This window comes from Ceraceosorus guamensis (assembly GCF_003144195.1).
Source record: "Ceraceosorus guamensis strain MCA 4658 unplaced genomic scaffold IE81scaffold_55, whole genome shotgun sequence".
Classification (NCBI taxonomy): Eukaryota; Fungi; Basidiomycota; class Exobasidiomycetes; order Ceraceosorales; family Ceraceosoraceae; genus Ceraceosorus; species Ceraceosorus guamensis.
This window is the reverse complement of record NW_020290050.1, coordinates 17,911-35,849: the sequence shown is the minus strand read 5'-3', so window position 1 is coordinate 35,849 and position 17,939 is coordinate 17,911. Positions and strand designations below refer to the sequence as shown.

At 58.1% G+C, this 17,939-nt stretch overlaps 5 protein-coding genes across 5 annotated transcripts; 2 read left to right on the top strand and 3 right to left on the bottom strand.

Annotated features, from left to right (window-relative positions):
• Positions 1-462: 462 nt before the first annotated feature.
• IE81DRAFT_292792 (DNA replication complex GINS protein PSF2) lies at positions 463-1,573 on the bottom strand (the record flags this gene model as incomplete). Its single annotated transcript, XM_025511973.1, has 4 exons — positions 463-546; positions 793-910; positions 1,003-1,099; positions 1,336-1,573. Coding segments are annotated over 4 exons (537 nt in total), but the record flags the coding sequence as incomplete, so codon positions are not given.
• Positions 1,574-2,814: 1,241 nt separating this feature from the next.
• IE81DRAFT_331329 (hypothetical protein) lies at positions 2,815-5,827 on the top strand (the record flags this gene model as incomplete). Its single annotated transcript, XM_025515241.1, has 2 exons — positions 2,815-2,987; positions 3,097-5,827. 2 exons carry the CDS (start codon positions 2,815-2,817, stop codon positions 5,825-5,827), a joined length of 2,904 nt encoding a protein of 967 aa, XP_025368001.1.
• A 216-nt stretch (positions 5,828-6,043) lies between these two features.
• IE81DRAFT_201369 (hypothetical protein) lies at positions 6,044-6,768 on the bottom strand. Its single transcript, XM_025510886.1, has one exon. The coding sequence runs from the start codon at positions 6,570-6,572 to the stop codon at positions 6,126-6,128; it is 447 nt and encodes a 148-aa protein (XP_025368000.1). The 5' UTR covers positions 6,573-6,768; the 3' UTR covers positions 6,044-6,125.
• Positions 6,769-7,090: 322 nt separating this feature from the next.
• IE81DRAFT_367947 (hypothetical protein) lies at positions 7,091-8,503 on the bottom strand (the record flags this gene model as incomplete). The annotated part of the gene is made up of 3 exons (XM_025517117.1): positions 7,525-8,503; positions 7,348-7,422; positions 7,091-7,176 (listed from the first exon to the last, which is right to left on the bottom strand). The coding sequence occupies exons 1-3, from the start codon at positions 8,252-8,254 to the stop codon at positions 7,091-7,093; spliced, it is 891 nt and encodes a 296-aa protein (XP_025367999.1). The 5' UTR covers positions 8,255-8,503.
• Positions 8,504-8,848: 345 nt separating this feature from the next.
• On the top strand, positions 8,849-14,696 carry IE81DRAFT_316026 (hypothetical protein). The gene is made up of 7 exons (XM_025512551.1): positions 8,849-9,682; positions 9,791-10,191; positions 10,314-10,438; positions 10,520-11,354; positions 11,474-13,342; positions 13,451-13,798; positions 13,909-14,696. The coding sequence occupies exons 1-7, from the start codon at positions 9,259-9,261 to the stop codon at positions 14,443-14,445; spliced, it is 4,539 nt and encodes a 1,512-aa protein (XP_025367998.1). The 5' UTR covers positions 8,849-9,258; the 3' UTR covers positions 14,446-14,696.
• The last annotated feature ends 3,243 nt before the right edge of the window (positions 14,697-17,939 follow it).

Below are 17,939 nucleotides of genomic sequence, written 5' to 3'. Positions count from 1 at the left end.
CCCATATCCCCCTCGACCTCCTCCGCTCCCACTCCCGCTCGCGCTCCCCGCACGCCCTTGTCCATCCGCATCCGCATCCGCATCCGCATTCGCCTGTGCGCGCATCCTTTCCCTCCAATCCACACCCGCACCTCTTTCCTCTTCTTCTTGCTGCCTCCTCCTCTCCCATCTCCTACTCTCGCTGCTGCTGCTGCTGCTGCTGCTGCGACTTTGCGAGCGGGCACGAGCGCCCCACTGCGATGTCTGCTGCTGCGCCTGCGATCCTCGACGAGCCGGTGCCCTCTCGCTCGTGCTCGTGCTCGACGTCGCGTAACGCCCCGCACCATGGCGCAAAGCATCGTACGCCGAGTCGTAGTTTGAGTCGTCCGGCGCAAAGCTCCCTCGCATCGGCGCAGCAGCAGCGGCAGCAGCGTATCCCATACCCGGTCCGTACAGCTCGTCGGCTCCTGCTCGACTGCTGCTGGGCAAGAGACGCTTGAGATCGTCGAAGGCTCGATTGATAAAGGGACGCAATTCGCAGAGTTCCGAATGAGAAATGTTGGACATCTGCGTGGGCGTGCGCGCGCGGGGGAGATGGGCGCGTCGGGGTGGGAGATGGAGGGGGTGAGGGGGCAACGGCAAGGGAGGAAGTTGTTGATGCATTTGTAAGTGTGCGATACGCCAATGCGGGGGTGGGGCACTTGCAATGCAATAACAAGCCGGGGGCCTTTGCACGTGGCATGTGCAAAAGAAGATGTGCTCAAACGATCCCACGCCCACGCCCACATTGCCACGCCCACGCCCACTACTCACCTCCAAGTGCCAACAATTGACGTCGGATAGACCCTGCATGATCTTTGCTTGTCTCGCCTCTCTGAGATCTTTGAGCAAGGAACGAACGAGGGAAGCGTCTGGAATATCGTCTGATGCGCTGCGAGGCGAGTTGCGCGAGTGGGGTTGGAGTGAGAAGGAGAAGGAGAGGGGAGAAGGGAAAGGAGAAAGAGGCACGTGGGGCCTACTCACTCGTCTATAAGCGCTCGGGCGATGCTGGGATAGTGCAGAGGTAGGGAACAGAAGGAATCGGAAGTCGTCTCGTGACGCAGCGAGGATTTCAGCGAGTCTGCGCGCGGGGTGGCGGGGGGGCGTGGGTGTGAGAGAGAGAGGGGAGGGGAGGGGTGCAAAGTGCAGTGCAAGTGAGCACGTGCGTGCGTGAAGCGAGTGAGGCCATCGTGAACGCCATTGCATTGGCCCAGTGCGACGCGAGGGCGAGGGCGAGCCGAATCGCTTCCGTCTTTTACTCGACCCCACTCGCCAAACTCGCGCGCGCGCACGCGACCCCCACTCCACTCCACTCACCCACGCTCAACCAATCCGGACAAACAATCCTAGCCTTTCTCTTTCTCTTCAAGTGCAAAGCCAACCAAAGAGGAACGGAGCAGGTCCTAGCAGGTCTAAAAGGTCCAAAGGTGCCCTGCATCAATCTGACCTTGTCCAAAGCGCGCGTTGGGAGGATGAGGATGCGTTGCGTTTGAAGCGCTAGCGATTCGGATTCGCTCGGGAGGAGCCCGGTGGAGGCGTGGGCGGGCAGGGCCATGATTGTGTGTGTGTGTGTGTGTGTGTGTGTGTGTGTCGGTGTGGGTGTGGGTGTGGATGTTGGGGAGAGGGCGAAGGAGGACGATGGATGATGGTTAGGAAAGCAGTTAGTTGTATGCTTCAACGGGGTGCAAAGGTGGATGGATGGACGGGGAAGCTACGAGCGTGCGGTCTGCGTGCTGCGAGTCACGAGCCCGGATTTGCGATTCTGACAATTCATTCAAGATTGGTGATTGTTGATTCGAGCGCAGCGCCATCGAGGTGCGCCAGTCTGAGTCACGAGTCACATCAAGTCAAGAGTCACGCGAGTCACGAGTCCCCCCGCCAATCTGAATCAACACGTGTACGCTGCATGCAGCCCCCGCCTGCATTCACGCGACGCGTAAATCCCTACCCCGCGCGCGCGCACGCAGCTTCCACATCTTTGACCACGTGACTCGTTGGAATTTCCTTTTTTTTGGATGCATGCACGCACACGCATCGATCGAGTTTGTCGAGTTTTGCTGGAGTCACGAGTGCTGCATGGCCCCGATGCAATACATGGCCTTGATTGTGACTTTGTCCATTTGCACGTTGCCCATCTGGCATCCCCTTCCAAGCACATCCATCCTACCACACACGCACGCACGCACGCACGCACGCACGCGATGAGCGCTATAGCTGCTCGTAAAGCTCGATTGAGACGTGCGCAAGAGGAGATCTTGCTGGAGCAGGGGCGGGGGCAGGGGCGAGGGCGAGCGGGAGAAGGGGTGCAGGTGCAGGGGCAGGTGCAGGGGCAACACGAGGGTCATGCGATGCGAGTGCGAGAGGGAGCAGGGGATAAAGTGGATGGAGCGTCCAGCAGCAAGGGAACGGTGGTGCGCGAGCGTGAGCACGAGCATGGGCAGGCTGGCAGGAAGAAGAAAAAGGCGAGACTTGCAATGGACATGGAGCGGGAGCGGGGAGCAGCAGCAGCAGCAGCAGCAGGCAGGCTTCATCCAGCAGCAGCAGCGCAGACCTTTGCAGCGCGCAACAGCAGCTCCAGCGAGAGCGAGGCCGAGAGCGATGGAAGGGTGGAAGAGGCGGCAGCGGATGCGGAAGCAGGATCTGGCGCGCGCATTGGCCATCACAACTCCTCCAAGGTGCGGCGAGAGCAAGAGCAGGACAATGCATGGAGCGAGGTCTGGATTGCCTCTCCATGCTTTTCGAGCGCAGCAGCAGCAGCAGCAGCAGCAGGGAAGCGTACAGCTGAGAGAGGGCAGCATGTTGTCGCTGCTGCTGCCCCTGCTGCCCCTGCTGCTGCCCCTGCTGCTGCCCCTGCGGCTGCCTCTGCTGCTGCTTCCACCTCTGCATCAGCAACGCAAAGGAGGAACTGGTGGCGACCGCCAACACGAAAGCGACGCGATCAAATCGTCTTGGGTCTCGTGGCAGGTCAAGTGAGTTTCTTGCCGCCCCGCGCTCGCGCTCGCGCTCAAAAGCCTACAATTCATCATTTCCACGCATCTCTCCTCGCCCCCGCCCCCCCTTTCAGCGGCTATGCATGAGCGGCTTGGCGTCCATTCGCGTCTTGGCAGGTCAAGCAACTCTGGCCGGCGCACACCTTCGTCGCGGCATCACGTGCGATTTCTTTGCGCCGCTGCAAGAAGCGACGCACCATCTGCTCGCATTGCCGCTCCCCTCCGAAATGTCTGAGCGAGAAGCGATGGAGTCGCAGAGCGTTGCGATTCACGCGCTGCGAGAAGGGCAAGGAGCAGGAGGCGCGTCGGGCCACTTTGACTTGCTCGTCTTGATGGAAGAGTTGGACAATGGAATGCGAAGCATTCGAGATGTTTGTCCGACTGTTGCGTTTGAGGCTCGAAGAGTCGGAGAAGAGTCGAATCCCTCGTCTCCCATTTCTGGTCTGCTGATCCACCAACCGCAGATGATCTCTTCCTCCTCCTCCTCCTCCGCCTCCGGCCCATCCACACTCGCACCGAAGCGCACCGCTACTGCTGCTCCTCCACCACAAATGCGCTATCCCGAAACGTGGCAAAGAGCTTTGCAATCCTTTGCTTCCTCTGCGCAAGTCTATTCCAGCGCCAGCATGGGAAGCTTGGATGTGGAGGAGAGAGGGGCGGCGGCGGCGGCAGCGGCAGCGGCAGCGGCGCGCAGAGAAGCAATCAGAGTGCTGATCAGAGGACCTAGGAATGTGGGCAAGAGCACCTTTGCTAGGATGCTTTTGAACGCCATCATCTCTCGTCGAGCGAGCGCGACGGCGACGCGAGATGCAGGTGGAGCTGATGAAGCGCTAGCAGCAGCGGGGGCAAGAGTTGGAGGAACGGTTTACTGGTTAGATACGGATCCTGGACAACCGGAATTCGCTCCGGCTGGAGTGTTGGGTCTGTACGCCTTCGACCTGTGCGCGACGCCAAATGCTCCTGAAAAGAGCTTCGGGGACTCGTGGTCTGGGGTGGATCTCGGGCAAGAGGCAGAGGTGTTCGTGGGACCGGCATGGTGCGTAGCTCCTTATGCTCGCACCGTCAAGTCTCATTTCCTGGGCGACACGACGCCAAAGGATTGTCCGAGGATGTACTGCTCCATGGTGGAGGATCTTGTAAGAGTGTACGAAGAGGTTCGACTCGCTCCTGATTCCTGGTCAGGCAGAGGTTTGCGAGATGAAGGATCAAGCAACATCGCAGGAGCAGGAGCAGGAGCAGCGTTGGATGGAACGTTGATCATCAACACGCACGGATGGACCTCTGGATTAGGCGCGGATCTGAACAACGCAGTGGAAAGGATGACGCTTCCAAGTCACATTTTGGACTTGCAACCTTCGGATCAACCTCTTGCGCGCGCAAATCCTCCACATTTTTCAAGAGCGCAAGAAGCGACTACGGATTCGCGCGCGCGAGCCGAGGAGAGCCGGGATGATGCTCAGATGCCGCCGGTCCCGCAACATGATGCCTCTTTTCCTACGCCCTACGTGGGCAGGCCTTATCTGGACGAGACTGGCGCAACGCTGGCTAGCCCACCCGTCGTTTGGCCGCTAGAACCTGCTGCTGGTGCTTTTTGCGCGACCAGCTCCCGCTCCGGCTCGGGATGGAGCGGGCGGCGAGAAGGCAAACGAGGACTTTCAGCGGCTGAAAAGAGATCCGTAGGGTTGATGGCGCACTTGTACCAACGTTCTCGACCTTTCCTTTTGCCAGCAGCAGCAGCAGCAGCGGCTTCTCTAGATCAAAGTCGATTGGAAACTGAAGAAGAGCTTGCTCGGGCGAGCGATGCGCCTCTGAACTTTGCGCACCACCACCCATCATCGCCTCCTCGCATCATCAGGCGCGCAAGACCCGCTTGGGATTTCGCGACGAGCTTGCTCGCAAAGAGACCTTGCGAAGTGCGCGTGGAGCAAGGGCTGCAGGCAGGCTTGCACGTTTTGGATTTCGCAGCAGCAGCGAGCGTGCCTGACCAGCTCAAACTTGCTGCGCTCAACGGCGCACTGGTGGCCATCGTCGTCGTCGACTTGCCGCCGCCGCCGCCGCCGCCGCCGCCGATGCTCGAAGCTGGTCTTTCCTCTCATGACGAGCCTGACCAGCCTTGCCCTTGGGTTTTGCCTGCTCGAGAAGGAAAGGAGGAGGGGAGAGGGGTGCATCGAGAGCGTCCGTATGAGCTTGAAGGCGCACAAGCACAAGCAGCAGCAGCGGCACCTGCTACGGAAATGTGGAGAGAAGCGCTGAGCAAACCTTTGCCTCGCGTATCGCGCTGCGCTTACTTGGGCATGGCCATCGTGCGCTCCATAGATCCTTTGAGCGGCAAGCTCAGCTTGATCCACTCTCTTTCGCCTCAAGAAATAAGTCTAGCATTGCACCATCCTCCTCCTCCTCCTCCTCCTGCATCCCCGTCGCCGGCGGCGGCGGCGACTTTTTCAGCAGGCGCAACAAAGAGCTTGGAAGGGCATGAGGATGAAGATGGGAGAATGCGGCGGCGGCGGCGGCGAGGTCTAGCTCTGATCAAGGGCAATATTCGACTACCCATTTGGGCCTCTTTGGACCATCAACACGTTCGAGCAATCTCTCTTGGCACTCCAACGCCTTTCAAGCATGTCGCCGCGGCGCAAGCTGAAGGAACTCGACGAGCACCACGCGATTTGCAGGAGCAGGAGCAGCAGCTAGACACTTTGGCGGGCGTACGGCTGCAGGATGTGCCTTATTTGCAGTGGGATGACGCGATGCGTGGGAGCGGTACGGTGGGAAGGGGCGAGAGGAGAGTGAGGAGGAATATACTAAGAAGAGGTCAGAGGTGATGCGATGCGATGTCCGGGATGGGATGGGATGGGATGCGGGGATGCGGGGATGTTGCGATGCGTTTTGCGCGCGCATTGACATTCGCAAGTAGCGTGGGGCGTCGAAAGCGCAGAGATTGGGGCTGAAAGGCGGCGTGGCTCTGGATGCATTCTCTTCCTTGATGCTTTTTTCCCGCAATGTTTTGTTTCGCCATGCCCATTGCCATTCCCCCCCTCCCCCCCGGCGCGCGCCATCATAGTGATTGTAAAGCTTTTGCAATAATGGCGATGCATGCAGAAGCCTGCGGACTATTCTATTCTACAGGATAAGAGGCACGCACGAGAGTCCCGTGCGCGTTGCCCCCCTCGCGATCGTGGGTGGAGAAAGGTCCGAGCAAGGCAATCGTGGGAATATTCTGAAAACGTGGAACGTGAGCCAGTGTAGCCCGCTTCTTCTCCTCCTGTGCCGAAGCGGATCGGAGCGAAGCTGTACAAATTTATCGTACAAGAGGAGCAGCGTGGGATGAATGACCAATGTGTGTCCTCTCCCGAGTCTCTCGCTTGTCTGGTAGCAAGGGGCGTCGACTGCACGCGCCAGCGTCCTCGCTTCGATGTCGATCGAGCAGGAGGGCCCAAAAAAAAAGTGCGCGCCGCTCTGCTTTTTGCTTTTGACCTTCCTGCGACGGTGGTGCGGACGACGAAGAGGCGCGCGCCTGTCTCGTCCATCCTCTTTTGCCAAACAAAGAAAAGAGGCGGCTATGGCCATATCTTGCTTGCTCAGACGGAGCCCTGCCCTTCGGGGAGTGGGCAATCCGGTGCGCGAGGCATACCGCTCGATTCCTCTCTTTTCTTTTCGTCTTCTTCGCCACTCTTATGCGGGGCGCCGGATGCGGGAATCTTGCAGTGCACGAGGGGGGGCGAGGAGAAGGAAATTGCGAACCCTTGTTCGGGATGATGCGAGTGCGCGCTGCCCCCCTCGAACGTGCTTTCCATCGGTAGAGAAAGCAGGCGCTACCCTCATGTCTGACCTTGTCTGGCAACAGAGATGCACCGAGTGTAACGGGTAGACGCCCCCGATCCAGATCGCTGATCGCTGATCGCCGGTCGCTGTTCGTTGTGCCGCCAAAGCTCTGGCGAGCACCGCATCCCCCGCGCGCGCATGTGCCGGCGATCAGAAACAACAATCGCAATCGAATGGACAGAGCCTTGTGCCTTGTTGAAGCGTGACAAGTTTAGAAACAGGTGGGAGTGGGGGATCAGCTAGCGCGCTGCATCGATGCTGCATCATCGAGCATGTGTTGACGAGAGGAGGAGGAGGAGCAGGCGCACAATGTCGCTCGTCATCATCCCAACACAAAACCCTAGCCAGTCTTTGGGGGAGGGGAGAGGGGCTTTTTGGTGCGCAAAAGGGGAGGGGGGTTTACGCCGCGCTCCCGTGCACGAAATCGTACGACTCGACTCGCGGCCCCCGCACGCCACCCAGTGACGAAAAGCGAAAGAAGATACCGAAAGCGCACAGACTTCAAGACTCAAAAACTCACCTCCTCCGGTCAGATTTTTCGTCAATCCCAATTCGTCCTCTGTAAAGATTCTAAATCCTTCATCCGTCCTCTTGCCTGCGAGTGCGTGTGGAAAGGGGGGGGGCGAGACAACAATAGAGAGGTCCTTAGTGATGGTCCATCAAGACAGGAAACAAAGCAAATAGAAGATTGACTCACGCGTACCTCTCGAATCCGCAAAAGCCAGATCCTCATCGTCCAGCACGAATGCCGCCGCCGCGCCTCCATCTCCATCTGCCTCTCTGCCTCTGCCTCTGCCTCTGCCTCTGCCTCTGCCCGTCCCCGTCCCCGTTCCAGTCTGCATCTCATTCACCGATGCCACCTTGCGCGAGTGCGAGTGCGAGTGCGAGTGCGAGTGCGAGTGCGAGTCGACAAGACTTCCACCTGCCAGACCAGCCGATGGATCGTGCACCTCTACCGCCGCCGCCGCCGCCGCCGCCGCCGCCGCAGCTCGAGCATCAGCACCGTCATTGACAGCCTGATGAGCATCTGGAATCCGACGATCGACTTTTTTGCGCTTCTTCTCCTTCCGTCCGACTTGGTTTGCGCTCGCACTCGCACTCGCGCTCCCGCTCGCAGCTCCACCATCCCCCCTTTTCCCAACTTTCTCGCCTCTCGTCGCTCCACCACCGCCAGCGCCGCCAGCACCAGCACCACCTCCACCTCCACCTCCTCCAGCTGAGAAGATTTCATCGATCTCGCTCATCCTCTTCCTGCTCTTTCCGCTCGTCGACGCACTGGCAGAAGCAGCAGCAGCAGCAGCAGCAGCAGCAGCAGCAGCAGCAGCAGCAGCACTTTTGGACGCTCCACCCGCACCCGCACCCGCACCCGCACCCGCACCCGCACCCGCACCCGCGCTCGCTGAGTCGGCCTTGCGCTTAGTCGACATGGCTGACGCACAGAAGCAGCGCTGATGCTGATGCGGATGCTGATCTGCCCCCCTCTCTTTCTCTCTCTCTTTCTCTCTCTACCTCTCTCTCTTTCTCTCTCCGCGCAAGCCTGTTTGCTAACTTTCGTTGTCTGCTTGCTTGCTTGCTTGGGTGGTGTGCAGGTGGTAGTAATGAGTCAAGTCGGCGCACACATCCATGCACACGAACTCGTGACTTTTGGACTTATTTGATGGGGGGGGGGCTCATCCATGCGCACGCCACGTGAGCTTAGACGCGCGTCAGAAACAAAGTTGATTCTTGATTCTTGCTTCAATTCTTGATTCTTGATTTGATGAAATTTTGAGTCGTGAATTTTGAGTCAACAAGTGGCCACCGCTCATGACGCGTGAGAATCACGTGATCGCCAGTCTGCGTGGCATCGTGACTCACGTGACTGGCATGGCCATGCATGGCAGAGAGTCACGAGTGTGCGCGCGCGCGAGGTGATCGTGGATGGAATAAGGGCGTGCGCCTTGACTGGCAGCAGCAAGCAGCCAGGTAAGATGGGAACATGGACATCGCATCGCTTCGCATGGCATCGCTTCGGCTCGCTACTCACCTACCACTCACGGCGGCTGATCTCCACATCACATGGCATCACTTGCGATAGCGGTGCTCATCCTGTCTTCCAGAAACGCTCGCTGCCGTTCGCTGGTCACATCCTGACGCACGCACGCACTCGAACAACAACTTGCCGCCAAGCTTTTGCTGCAGCAGCCGGCGTCTTCTTCCAGACGCAATCCCCCGCACGCTGCCAACATCGAACGCGTCATCTCTTGAGAGACGAGACTGACCATTCACAGCGCTCAGCTTGAAGCTCTGTTTTTCCACGACGACGAAGCGGCACGTGGCTAGTCCATAAGAGGACGCTGATTGAGCGAATACACACACGCACACGCACACGCACACGCACACACCCGCTTAGGCGCTTGCAGGGACGTCGACAAAGGGTCAGGGGACGATCATGTCGGGCCTGGCAGATGCTGGCATGTCGGCCTCGCTGGCTGCCCCTGCGGCTTCCAGCTCAAGCTCTGGCTCGGGCACGGGCATGGGCATGGGTAGCAGCTCCGTCGCCTCTTCATCGTCGATCGCAAGTCAAGTAGGCACTGCCATGCCAGTCGACGACCATGACACCTCATCATCCTCTCCGCCAGATGCCTTGACCCTCCTGTCTCGCGCCCTCTCAGCATCGACACCTTCGGCCGAGGAATCATCGCTGGCGCAACTCTATCAACTCTTCGTCTCTTCTCCTGGCAATCTGCAACCTTTGTTTCCCAGTCTGATCAGCTTGCTCCCCAGAGCTGGTCCCGGTCTCACCCCTTGGATCCTCAGGGTTTGCAACTTGGCCTTTTGCAGACCTGGGCTAGGCATGGGCGCTAGATTGCAACGTGAGTGAAAGGTTTGCGTGCGGCATCCGGCGCGCGCACATTTTCTCATTGCCAAGCTGGACCTCCCCCCCTCCTACGCTCACACCCTTACGCCACGTCTCCCTGCAGTTGCTGCGCTCGTGCCTCCAGCTCTGCAACACTTCCTGCCACTTCCAGGCACCTCCTCCAACAGCTGGACTTCCTCCCACAAGTCCGCCCTCCAAGTCTTCTGTTCCGTCTACCCTCTGCTCTTTCGCCTCTCGGCCGAAAATCCTCACGCGGGTCACATTGCCAAAGCTTGGAGGGAGATTTGCGAATGCAAGGCCAGGGTGATGAACGTCTTGCAGAGCTCGTCTGTAGCGAATCAACAACCACAACAACAACAACAACAACAGGGACAGCAAGGACACGCGCAGAGTGGAAATGCGCCGGATGTGGGAGTGGGAACCAGGATTGCGGCGATCAAGGCGGCGCAGAGGATCGTGCTGGTGGCCACGCGAGCCCACACGAATGTTGGAGCATCGGGCAAGGTGAGTGTAGTGCGTGTGGCAGCGAGCTGGAGTGGTGGAGGCTACGCGTCTTGTAGCGGGGCAAGGGGCCCTCTCCGCGTGCTGGTCGCTCGCAATTGTTGCTGACCTCGCGTTACGTGCAGCAATACGGAAACGACGTCAATCTGAACCTCGTTCATGGCCAGCATCCGCACCTGGACACGCCAGCCCTGGAAGCGGAAGCTAACAGCTACCTCACAACGCTCATCACCATCATCTTTACCTCTTCGTGAGTCTCTGCGGGGTGCCGTGTGCAGTGCACAGCTCAAACCCTGAAGCCCGCACCTCGTCTCTCGGCTTTGCACCACAGATCCGAGCAGATAGTCAGCGCAGCGCTCAATACTCTGCCGCCACTAGCAAGGACCCGACCAGGCCTATGTCCAATCGTTTTGGAAGCGATCACCTCTTGGACACCTGCTGCCTTTCAGGCCAGCTCTCCCCGTAGCACACCCTCCTCGCGGACATCTCGAGCCTTTGCGGAGCTTCGTAATGTGGAGAAAACGCTGAGGTCGCTATTTCTGCATTTCTTGCACTCTGGATCGATTCAGGATGGCCTGTCGGCCCAAGGCCGCGAACATCAGTTGCAGAGCGCTCTGTCTGCGCAAAAGAGTCGGATGGAGCAAGCTACAAAGGAAGAGAATGCGAGGAGAGCGAATGCGTTGGCGTTGGAAAAAGCAGCTGCTGCAACAGCTGATGCTATGAGCGGAGCAAAGAGAAAAGGCAAAGCTGCAGAGGGCGCATACGATGGGAAAGTGGCGGTGGGAGGAAAGAGGAAAAGGGTGAGGTGGGATGATGAGCTGGATGAGGAAGAGGGTGATGGGAGTGGCGTCGCAGAGGTATCTGAAGGGGATATCGCATCTTCTTCCCAATCCACCTCCACATCCATCTCTGCCCCTCAGGATTCGACAGTGAACGACTCGGCGCAATCTGCACCCCCGCCGCAGCTGCAATTAAACCAGGCGCAGGTATCGGCACTATCTACGTACGTGCCCGCTGCTATATTTGCTCAGGCGGCGCAGGATCCCAACGGACAGAATACGCTGGCCATGTTTGATGTGTCGACTTTGGAGCTGGAATTGGTCAATCAGATTGTTTGCGCTACACTTGCGGGTGTGCAAGAGGAGATGCTCGTGCAAGCTGTCGATGTGAGTGCAATGGCAGAGATTGCTTGCTTGCGACTCTTGCCGCTCTTCCTAGGTCGCGTTGTGCGATGCTGACTGCCCCGCCCCGCGTCGTCACCGCACTGCCAATGCTCTCGCTGCAGAGAACGCGGGCAAATTTGCTGCGCATGCTGGACCCATCTCTCGCTCCTCCTGCGCCCGCGCCCGCGCCCCCAGTACCGGGACCGCCGCCCTTCGCACCGCACCCTTCGGGTGTGGCTCAACCGGTTCAATTGGCGCAAGTGGCCGCGTCGGTAGCGGCGATCCAGGCTACTTCGACGCCTCACGCGTCCAAAGACTCTGTAGCCGATGCTGCCGCGTTGGCCTCTTCCGCCGTCTCGCCGTACGCGCGCATCGGTAGCGATGGGCAAGCAGCGGATCAAGCGGACCAGCAGTTGGACGAAAGCGTCAACCCTTTGAAGATGGATGCGGACGATGATGAGATCAAGCTGGATAGTGATGCGCTAGCCCTACCAGCAGCAGCAGCAGAGCTTGTTCCTTCCTCCTCCTCCTCCTCCCAGACTGACGCGCAGCTCTTGCAAGCTGACGATTCGGAGTTGGCAGCGCTGGAAACGTTCGTCCTTCCCCCGCCCAAACGCTTGCGACCTGATCAGGCAAAGACCATCGTGCTGGACGCTGTGAGGGGTATCTGCGCAGCTGGAGCAATCCAAGAGTCCTGTGCCGCCTCTTTGCCAAAGAATAGCATCGAGGAGGTTGGCGCTAGCAAGGAACAGGATAGAACGTCCACACAGAACACGATGCACGAACAGCTCTGGGTGGCGCTCATCACGAGACTGGCGACGAGAGGCTTTGCGGATCCGGAGGCTGAGAGCCATGGCAATGGCCAACACTCGGATGATGCGCAATTGTCGGACGCGGCGTCTAGTCTCGATATTGCGAACCGGTCATCGCTTGCAGGGCATGCGGACCAGTTGCGGAGCATCATGCTGGAGTTTGTCAAGGAAGACTTTGACAGCAGGCTAGGCTTCGCGGCGCATTGGATGGCGGAAGAGTGGACGTCTGCGCGTGCGGCGGCCAAGAAGAGGTCGAGCGGGAGCCTGCCGGAAGGTCAAGCCGACGATTCGACGAGCGCTAGACGGCGATCAAAGGTCAAGGTGGAGGCGAGAGACATGGCGACGTACGACCAGTGGCTTTGTGCCATTGTGCAAGGCGTGATGCCTGCCATCGAGGCAAAGGACAAGACGCTCCATCGTTTCTTGAACGAGGTGCCTCACCTCTCGCTGTCCGTCTTGGGGCAACTCAAAACGCTCTGCACGGACGCTGATAAGGGCAGAAGAGCCGTGGGATTTACGATTCTGAGGGATGTGGCGATGAATAGACCACCGGCAAGAGCACAAGCGGCTCAGTACCTGCTCGAACTGACGAGGGATGCGGAGGGAGGCGTCAGAGGAGCTGCGATCGTCACTGTTCGGGGATGGGTTGGCAGCAAAGGCGCGCTGGAAGAGATTGCGCTGGACCACGCGAGAAGAGGTCTCGAGGCCGTGTGCGATGTGCCTCCTGCTTCCGCACTTGCCAGCGACAGCGACAAAGGCGCAGACGCAGACGCAGCGACCGATGCGGACCCTAGCATCAGCGGGCAGTCTTCCTTGGAATGGACGGACGCGGACGTGCTGAGGCACGTCGAGCTAGCCTTTGTTCTGTGTCTCAAGGTGCCGAACCTCTTGGACGAAATCTTTGCCATCTTTCCTCGCATGTCCAGCGCAGCTCAAAAGGGTGTTCAGCTGCACATTACCAACCTCGTCAAGTCTCTGGGCAGCGGTAATGCCAAGCTGATGGATAGGATACGCAACTTTCCGCAAGGAGCGCAGGACCTGGCGTTGGCTGCTATCGCTACGCTCATGGAAAAGGGCAGCAGACCGGCCAAATTGGTCGCGCTGGTCAAGAAGTTGGTAGAGGAGCGGGAAGATGTTAGTCCGAGGTTCCTCGTGCCCATCATGCCGGATCTGAGCAAGGTGAGTTGACATGCTGGCTTCAGCAGTCTGGTTCGCCGTCGCATTACTCAAAGGCCTACCTTTTGCCTCGCATCTTGTTTTTTTTTTTTGTTTTTTTTTTTGGCGCAGGACGAGATCAAAAAATTTTTGCCGCGCGTAGTGACGCTGCTGAACACGGGCCAGGCATCGGACCGAGCGCTGCTCAAATCCGTCTTTACATCCGTCGTCGTAGCTCCAGCAGCAGGCTTTGGCAGCGTATCTTCCAACCTGCCACGCGTCAAGGCCGGCTCCTTGCTGAATCCTGTAGAGTTGATGGGGTTGCTGTCCAGATCGGAACAGGAGATAGGCATCAAGGCCACGGTGGAGGCTGTTGGGATATGTTTTGGCCTCACCGACATCTTTACGGCCCAGGTGATTGGCGCTGTGCTCAATCAGATCGTCGACGAAGCTAATTTGCCCATCGTATTTATGAGGATCGTGAGTGCGCACCGCCGCGAATTCCCTCAACAGGGGTTGTACCCGCTTGCATAGAGCTGATGGAGTTCCCCCCCCCCCCCCCACCCCCCCCTCTCCCCCTCGGACAATAGGCAATCATGGCCGTATCGACGTACAAATCGCTATCTACATACGTCTCTTCCAACCTCCTCACCCGCCTGATCACCAAGAAGATTTGGACAAACGAACGTCTTTGGGAAGGTTTCATCATTTGCGCCAGGCAGACCGCACCCGCTTCTTTTGGAGCGCTGATCCAGCTGCCCAAGGAGCAGCTGCACGATGTGCTGGATAAGCAGTCGGTGCTCAGGGATGGACTGAGAGATTACCTCGAGAAAAAGGCGGGAGGAAATAGAGCGAGGTTGAATGGCTTTTTGGAGCTCATCAACGAGACTGGCGGTGGCGGTGGCGGTGGCGGTGCTGCTGCTGCTGCTGCTGCTGCTGCTGCTGCACATACGACTACGGCTGCGCCTCCTCGAGAAGAGGCGCGCGCGACTGCGGGTATGCCACTCGCGGACGTCGAGATGCATGATTCCGACACAGCTGCGAAAGCTCCGCAAGAAGGGCGGGAAGAAGGGCGAGAAGGAGTTTCAACAGCATCGGAACATGTTCTCGCTGCTGCTGATTCCTGAAAAGTTGCGCTGGTGCTGGCTGGCTGGCTGGCTAGATACGCCCTCCCACACTCTTCCTTGTAGCTTTAGCCCCCCCCAAACGGGACCGACCCCATCGATGGCGAGGGAAATGAATCACGGCAAGCTTGCGTTCGCGCAAACGCTTCTCAGCAGATGGGAACTTGTTTTGAACGGCGCGCGCGCGCGCGCAAGTGTGGATTTGGGTGGGCGATGTCGCGTCTGGATCGGTGCGAGGTGCTACGCTTCGCTGGACTTTTTTTTTTTTTTTCTCTCTTGGACGATGCGGGGGGGTGGGTCGGACGCTGCAGGAGGGAGTACGCGGCTCGAAGAGGAGGAGGAGGAAAGGGAGAGCGTTCGATCGTATTTTGGCAAATGTCGCAAATGTCGCAATGACGAGTGAAAATGAGTGTTTGGCGCGCGGTTGCGACTTGTTGCGAATGTAATTGTTGAGAAGCTTTTTGCGTGTTTTTTATTTTTTTTTTTTTGCTTTTTCTTTTTTCTTGGTTTTTGTGCCGCCGGAGATGGACCCTGCACCCTTGAGCACCTGCTTCTAGAGCGCCCGATGTTGATGAGTGTTTGTGAGGCCACACTAGCATGGGTCTGCCAGGCGATGCATGCTGATCATGCCGCCGCTCGCGAGTCGAGTGGGGGGCGGTCATGCGCTCGTTTGAGCGTCCTCGGAAGACACGAGTGTCTGGTTCGAGGAGGAGCCACTACCACTAGCTCCTCATCCAACCCCTTGTGCCTCTCACGCTTTCTGTGTACTGCGAAATTTGCAGACACGAGCGTCGCCGTATCAGCGCATCGTGCGTTGCCCTCCATCACTTTTTGACTTGGCCATCTCTTTGACCTTGACGTCGCGTTTGCCCTGCCACGTGAGCGCCTTCCATCGTCTCGCCTCGAGCCAACGCATCTGTACGCGACAGGTGGGGTAAGCCCCGTTGGCCGTGAAGGTTTGCGTATCTCCCGTGAGGTTTTGCGCCAGCAGGTGCGAAGCTGCATCTACCGCCGTCGTTGCGAGTCCTCGACTAGGTGGCAAGTGTGCCGAGTTTGTGAAGAATGAAGAGGCAGAAACCAGTCACTTGACGCCGATTCGTCTTGGGCCCCTTCATACTCTGACTGCTCTGGCATCTTTCAAATTATCGATGCGGCACATGACATTTTGTGAGGCATTCATCCACCTGCCAGGGTTGAAGGGGGTCCCCCTCCTACGCGCACGGGAACGGTACGCGTCTATGAACATCCGGCCGGGCCTCCCACAACACCTTGACGTACATTCGAGAGAGAGAGGGGGGCGCATCGTGACGCGCGCCAAAGTACAAGTCTTGAAGCAATCGTACGGACATTCAAGACCTTTTTGCTCTTTTCGATCGATGCCCTCGTCGCTTGATTATGCATGCAAGGAGCAAATGGATCATCCTCGGTCGATGCTCCGGACGTGCGCGCAGCACGTACCGCTGCAAGTGCGCAACGTGATGCGGCATCTCATCTCGTCCCGCACGCACCCGCTTCTCGACGGAAGCAAGTGAAGCAGCACAACAGGCACAACTCTTTTTGTATGCGCTTCGAGACCAGCGCAGTAGTAGTAGTAGTCAGTGCAGCCACATGTGCTTGCCTTCGTGACGATCTGGCTCGGCTTTTCGCCATCGATCGGTGCAGGGTTCTTCATGTAGTGCGCAGCAGCGGGGCGCGCGTCGACCGCAATCGCGAGATTTCATCGTTGCAACCCATGGGCAACAGACAGCGTACCCTTTATATTGGGGCAAATTCACGGCGCCATAGGCTCTCCTTTATATCTGGACAAAGCCACGAGGGCGTCCTCAGACCGACGCCCCAATAGCTCCAATGGTAGAGCGCGTCACTCGTAATTAGCGCATGCGATCGAGAGGTCACGTGATTAATGCGAAATAAACCATGATGAGGTTAGTCGTTCGAATCGGCTTTGGGGCAAAACATTTTGCTCGGCTCACAGTTGATTTCCGTTTGGCCACCCGGACGCATTGCCGCGCTGACTCTTGCCTCTGTCTGGCTCTTGTCAAGATTGGACCTTTCTTTGGTCCGATTTTGGGGACCAGTCAATCGGAGGACCGATCGATGATCAAATAGGATCGATACGCGGCTCTGGCATGAAAATGGGCTGCATTGATCTGGTGAGAGTCTTTTGCGCGTTCGGCGTATTCATCGACAACATCATCCGTTGAGTGGAAGATTTGCATGGCTGGGAGGCGTTGCTCTTTAAAGCCGATTCGTGGGAAGGAGGACAATTCTTTCGAGGTCGATGGCAGGTGCTCAGTATATTCGACAAGCGCACTAGTATCCTAGGGCAGGGTATGGGCGCGCTTTTCAAGAAGCTGTCGGATCTTCGTCGAAGGCCAAGTTGCGGCGGAACGCGGCTCGATGCTTGTCTCCGAACCCCGAGCTTGTCAGCATCGACACAATTTAACACAACTATCTTCCTGGCTACCGACCGAATCTCCTGAGCGACCAGTGAGGGGTGGAAGAGATCAAAGAGTTGAAGATCAGTGGCGTCGCCGCGCCGACCTCTACAGAAGGTTCTCAGGGGACAGTCAAGATGTTGGAGTGAAGAAAGCACAAGGTTCGCGCGAGGTGCAGCACTCGTTTGATAGTGTCTATTTCGGCTCGCCGCAACGGAACAAAGCAAGGCAAAGGCGATAGGGATGTTACAAAGACGCAAAGAAAGCGTCCAATTTCGAAGCCAAATCGGCCGCTACTCGCGAATGTTTGAGTGTATTCGGGGAGCCAAATTGAGCGTAGTGTGAGCCTCCTTGCGTCACGACTTGAGCGCTCGGAATTACTGCTCGTAGTCCGAGATCATCCTCGCGCCACTCATACTTGCCGCTGGTCGCGTCTCCCGCGCGCGAAGTCGCAGTCGTGCAGATGCCCGCCGCCTGCTTGACCAAAAGGATTGGCAGATACCCGCCGTCGGGCGCCGCAAAAACCGAGCGCACATTCTGGACGAAGCGGTCCGTGTCAAATCGATTCGAGTCCGATGGAAGTGCTCCCATCTTTTGCATGGCAATCGTGCTCTGGCGAGAGTGTCGGCGGAATGTTTCCACAAATTTGGGCACCCAATTTGCGATTTCTCCAGTCGACACGACGGGCTTCTGTTGTCCAGAGCTGGCTTCTTTGGCCCAGAACAGGTCCAGCTGGGCGGCGATGGCTGCATCGAAAATAGGCTCCCGGTCTGCAATTGCAGCGCGCATGGTCCGACGAAGAATGTCGTCCAATGGATTTGCATCGCCGCCAAGAATCGTGGCGAGATTGTCCGCCCACGAAGATAAAAACATCGAGGGAGAATGATCCAGGAAAACGAGTCCCAGAACGCCATCCTCAACGGGCGTCATCTTCATGCTCTGCACAATCTTCAGACTGGTGATGACTCCGCCAGAGAATGCACCTAGTCGGAGTCTCCCTTGTGGCTGTACTTTGCGAATTTCTCTCAAGTATACCTCCGCCACCTCGTCCAAGTCGTC

Coding starts and splice junctions, on each gene's coding strand:
- IE81DRAFT_201369 (XM_025510886.1), bottom strand. CDS start 6,572: ATGGCCATAGCCGCCTCTTTTCTTTGTTTGGCAAAAGAGGATGGACGA.
- IE81DRAFT_316026 (XM_025512551.1), top strand. CDS start 9,259: ATGTCGGGCCTGGCAGATGCTGGCATGTCGGCCTCGCTGGCTGCCCCT. Junction 9,683..9,790: donor CATGGGCGCTAGATTGCAAC/GTGAGTGAAAGG, acceptor GTCTCCCTGCAG/TTGCTGCGCTCGTGCCTCCA. Junction 10,192..10,313: donor ATGTTGGAGCATCGGGCAAG/GTGAGTGTAGTG, acceptor CGTTACGTGCAG/CAATACGGAAACGACGTCAA.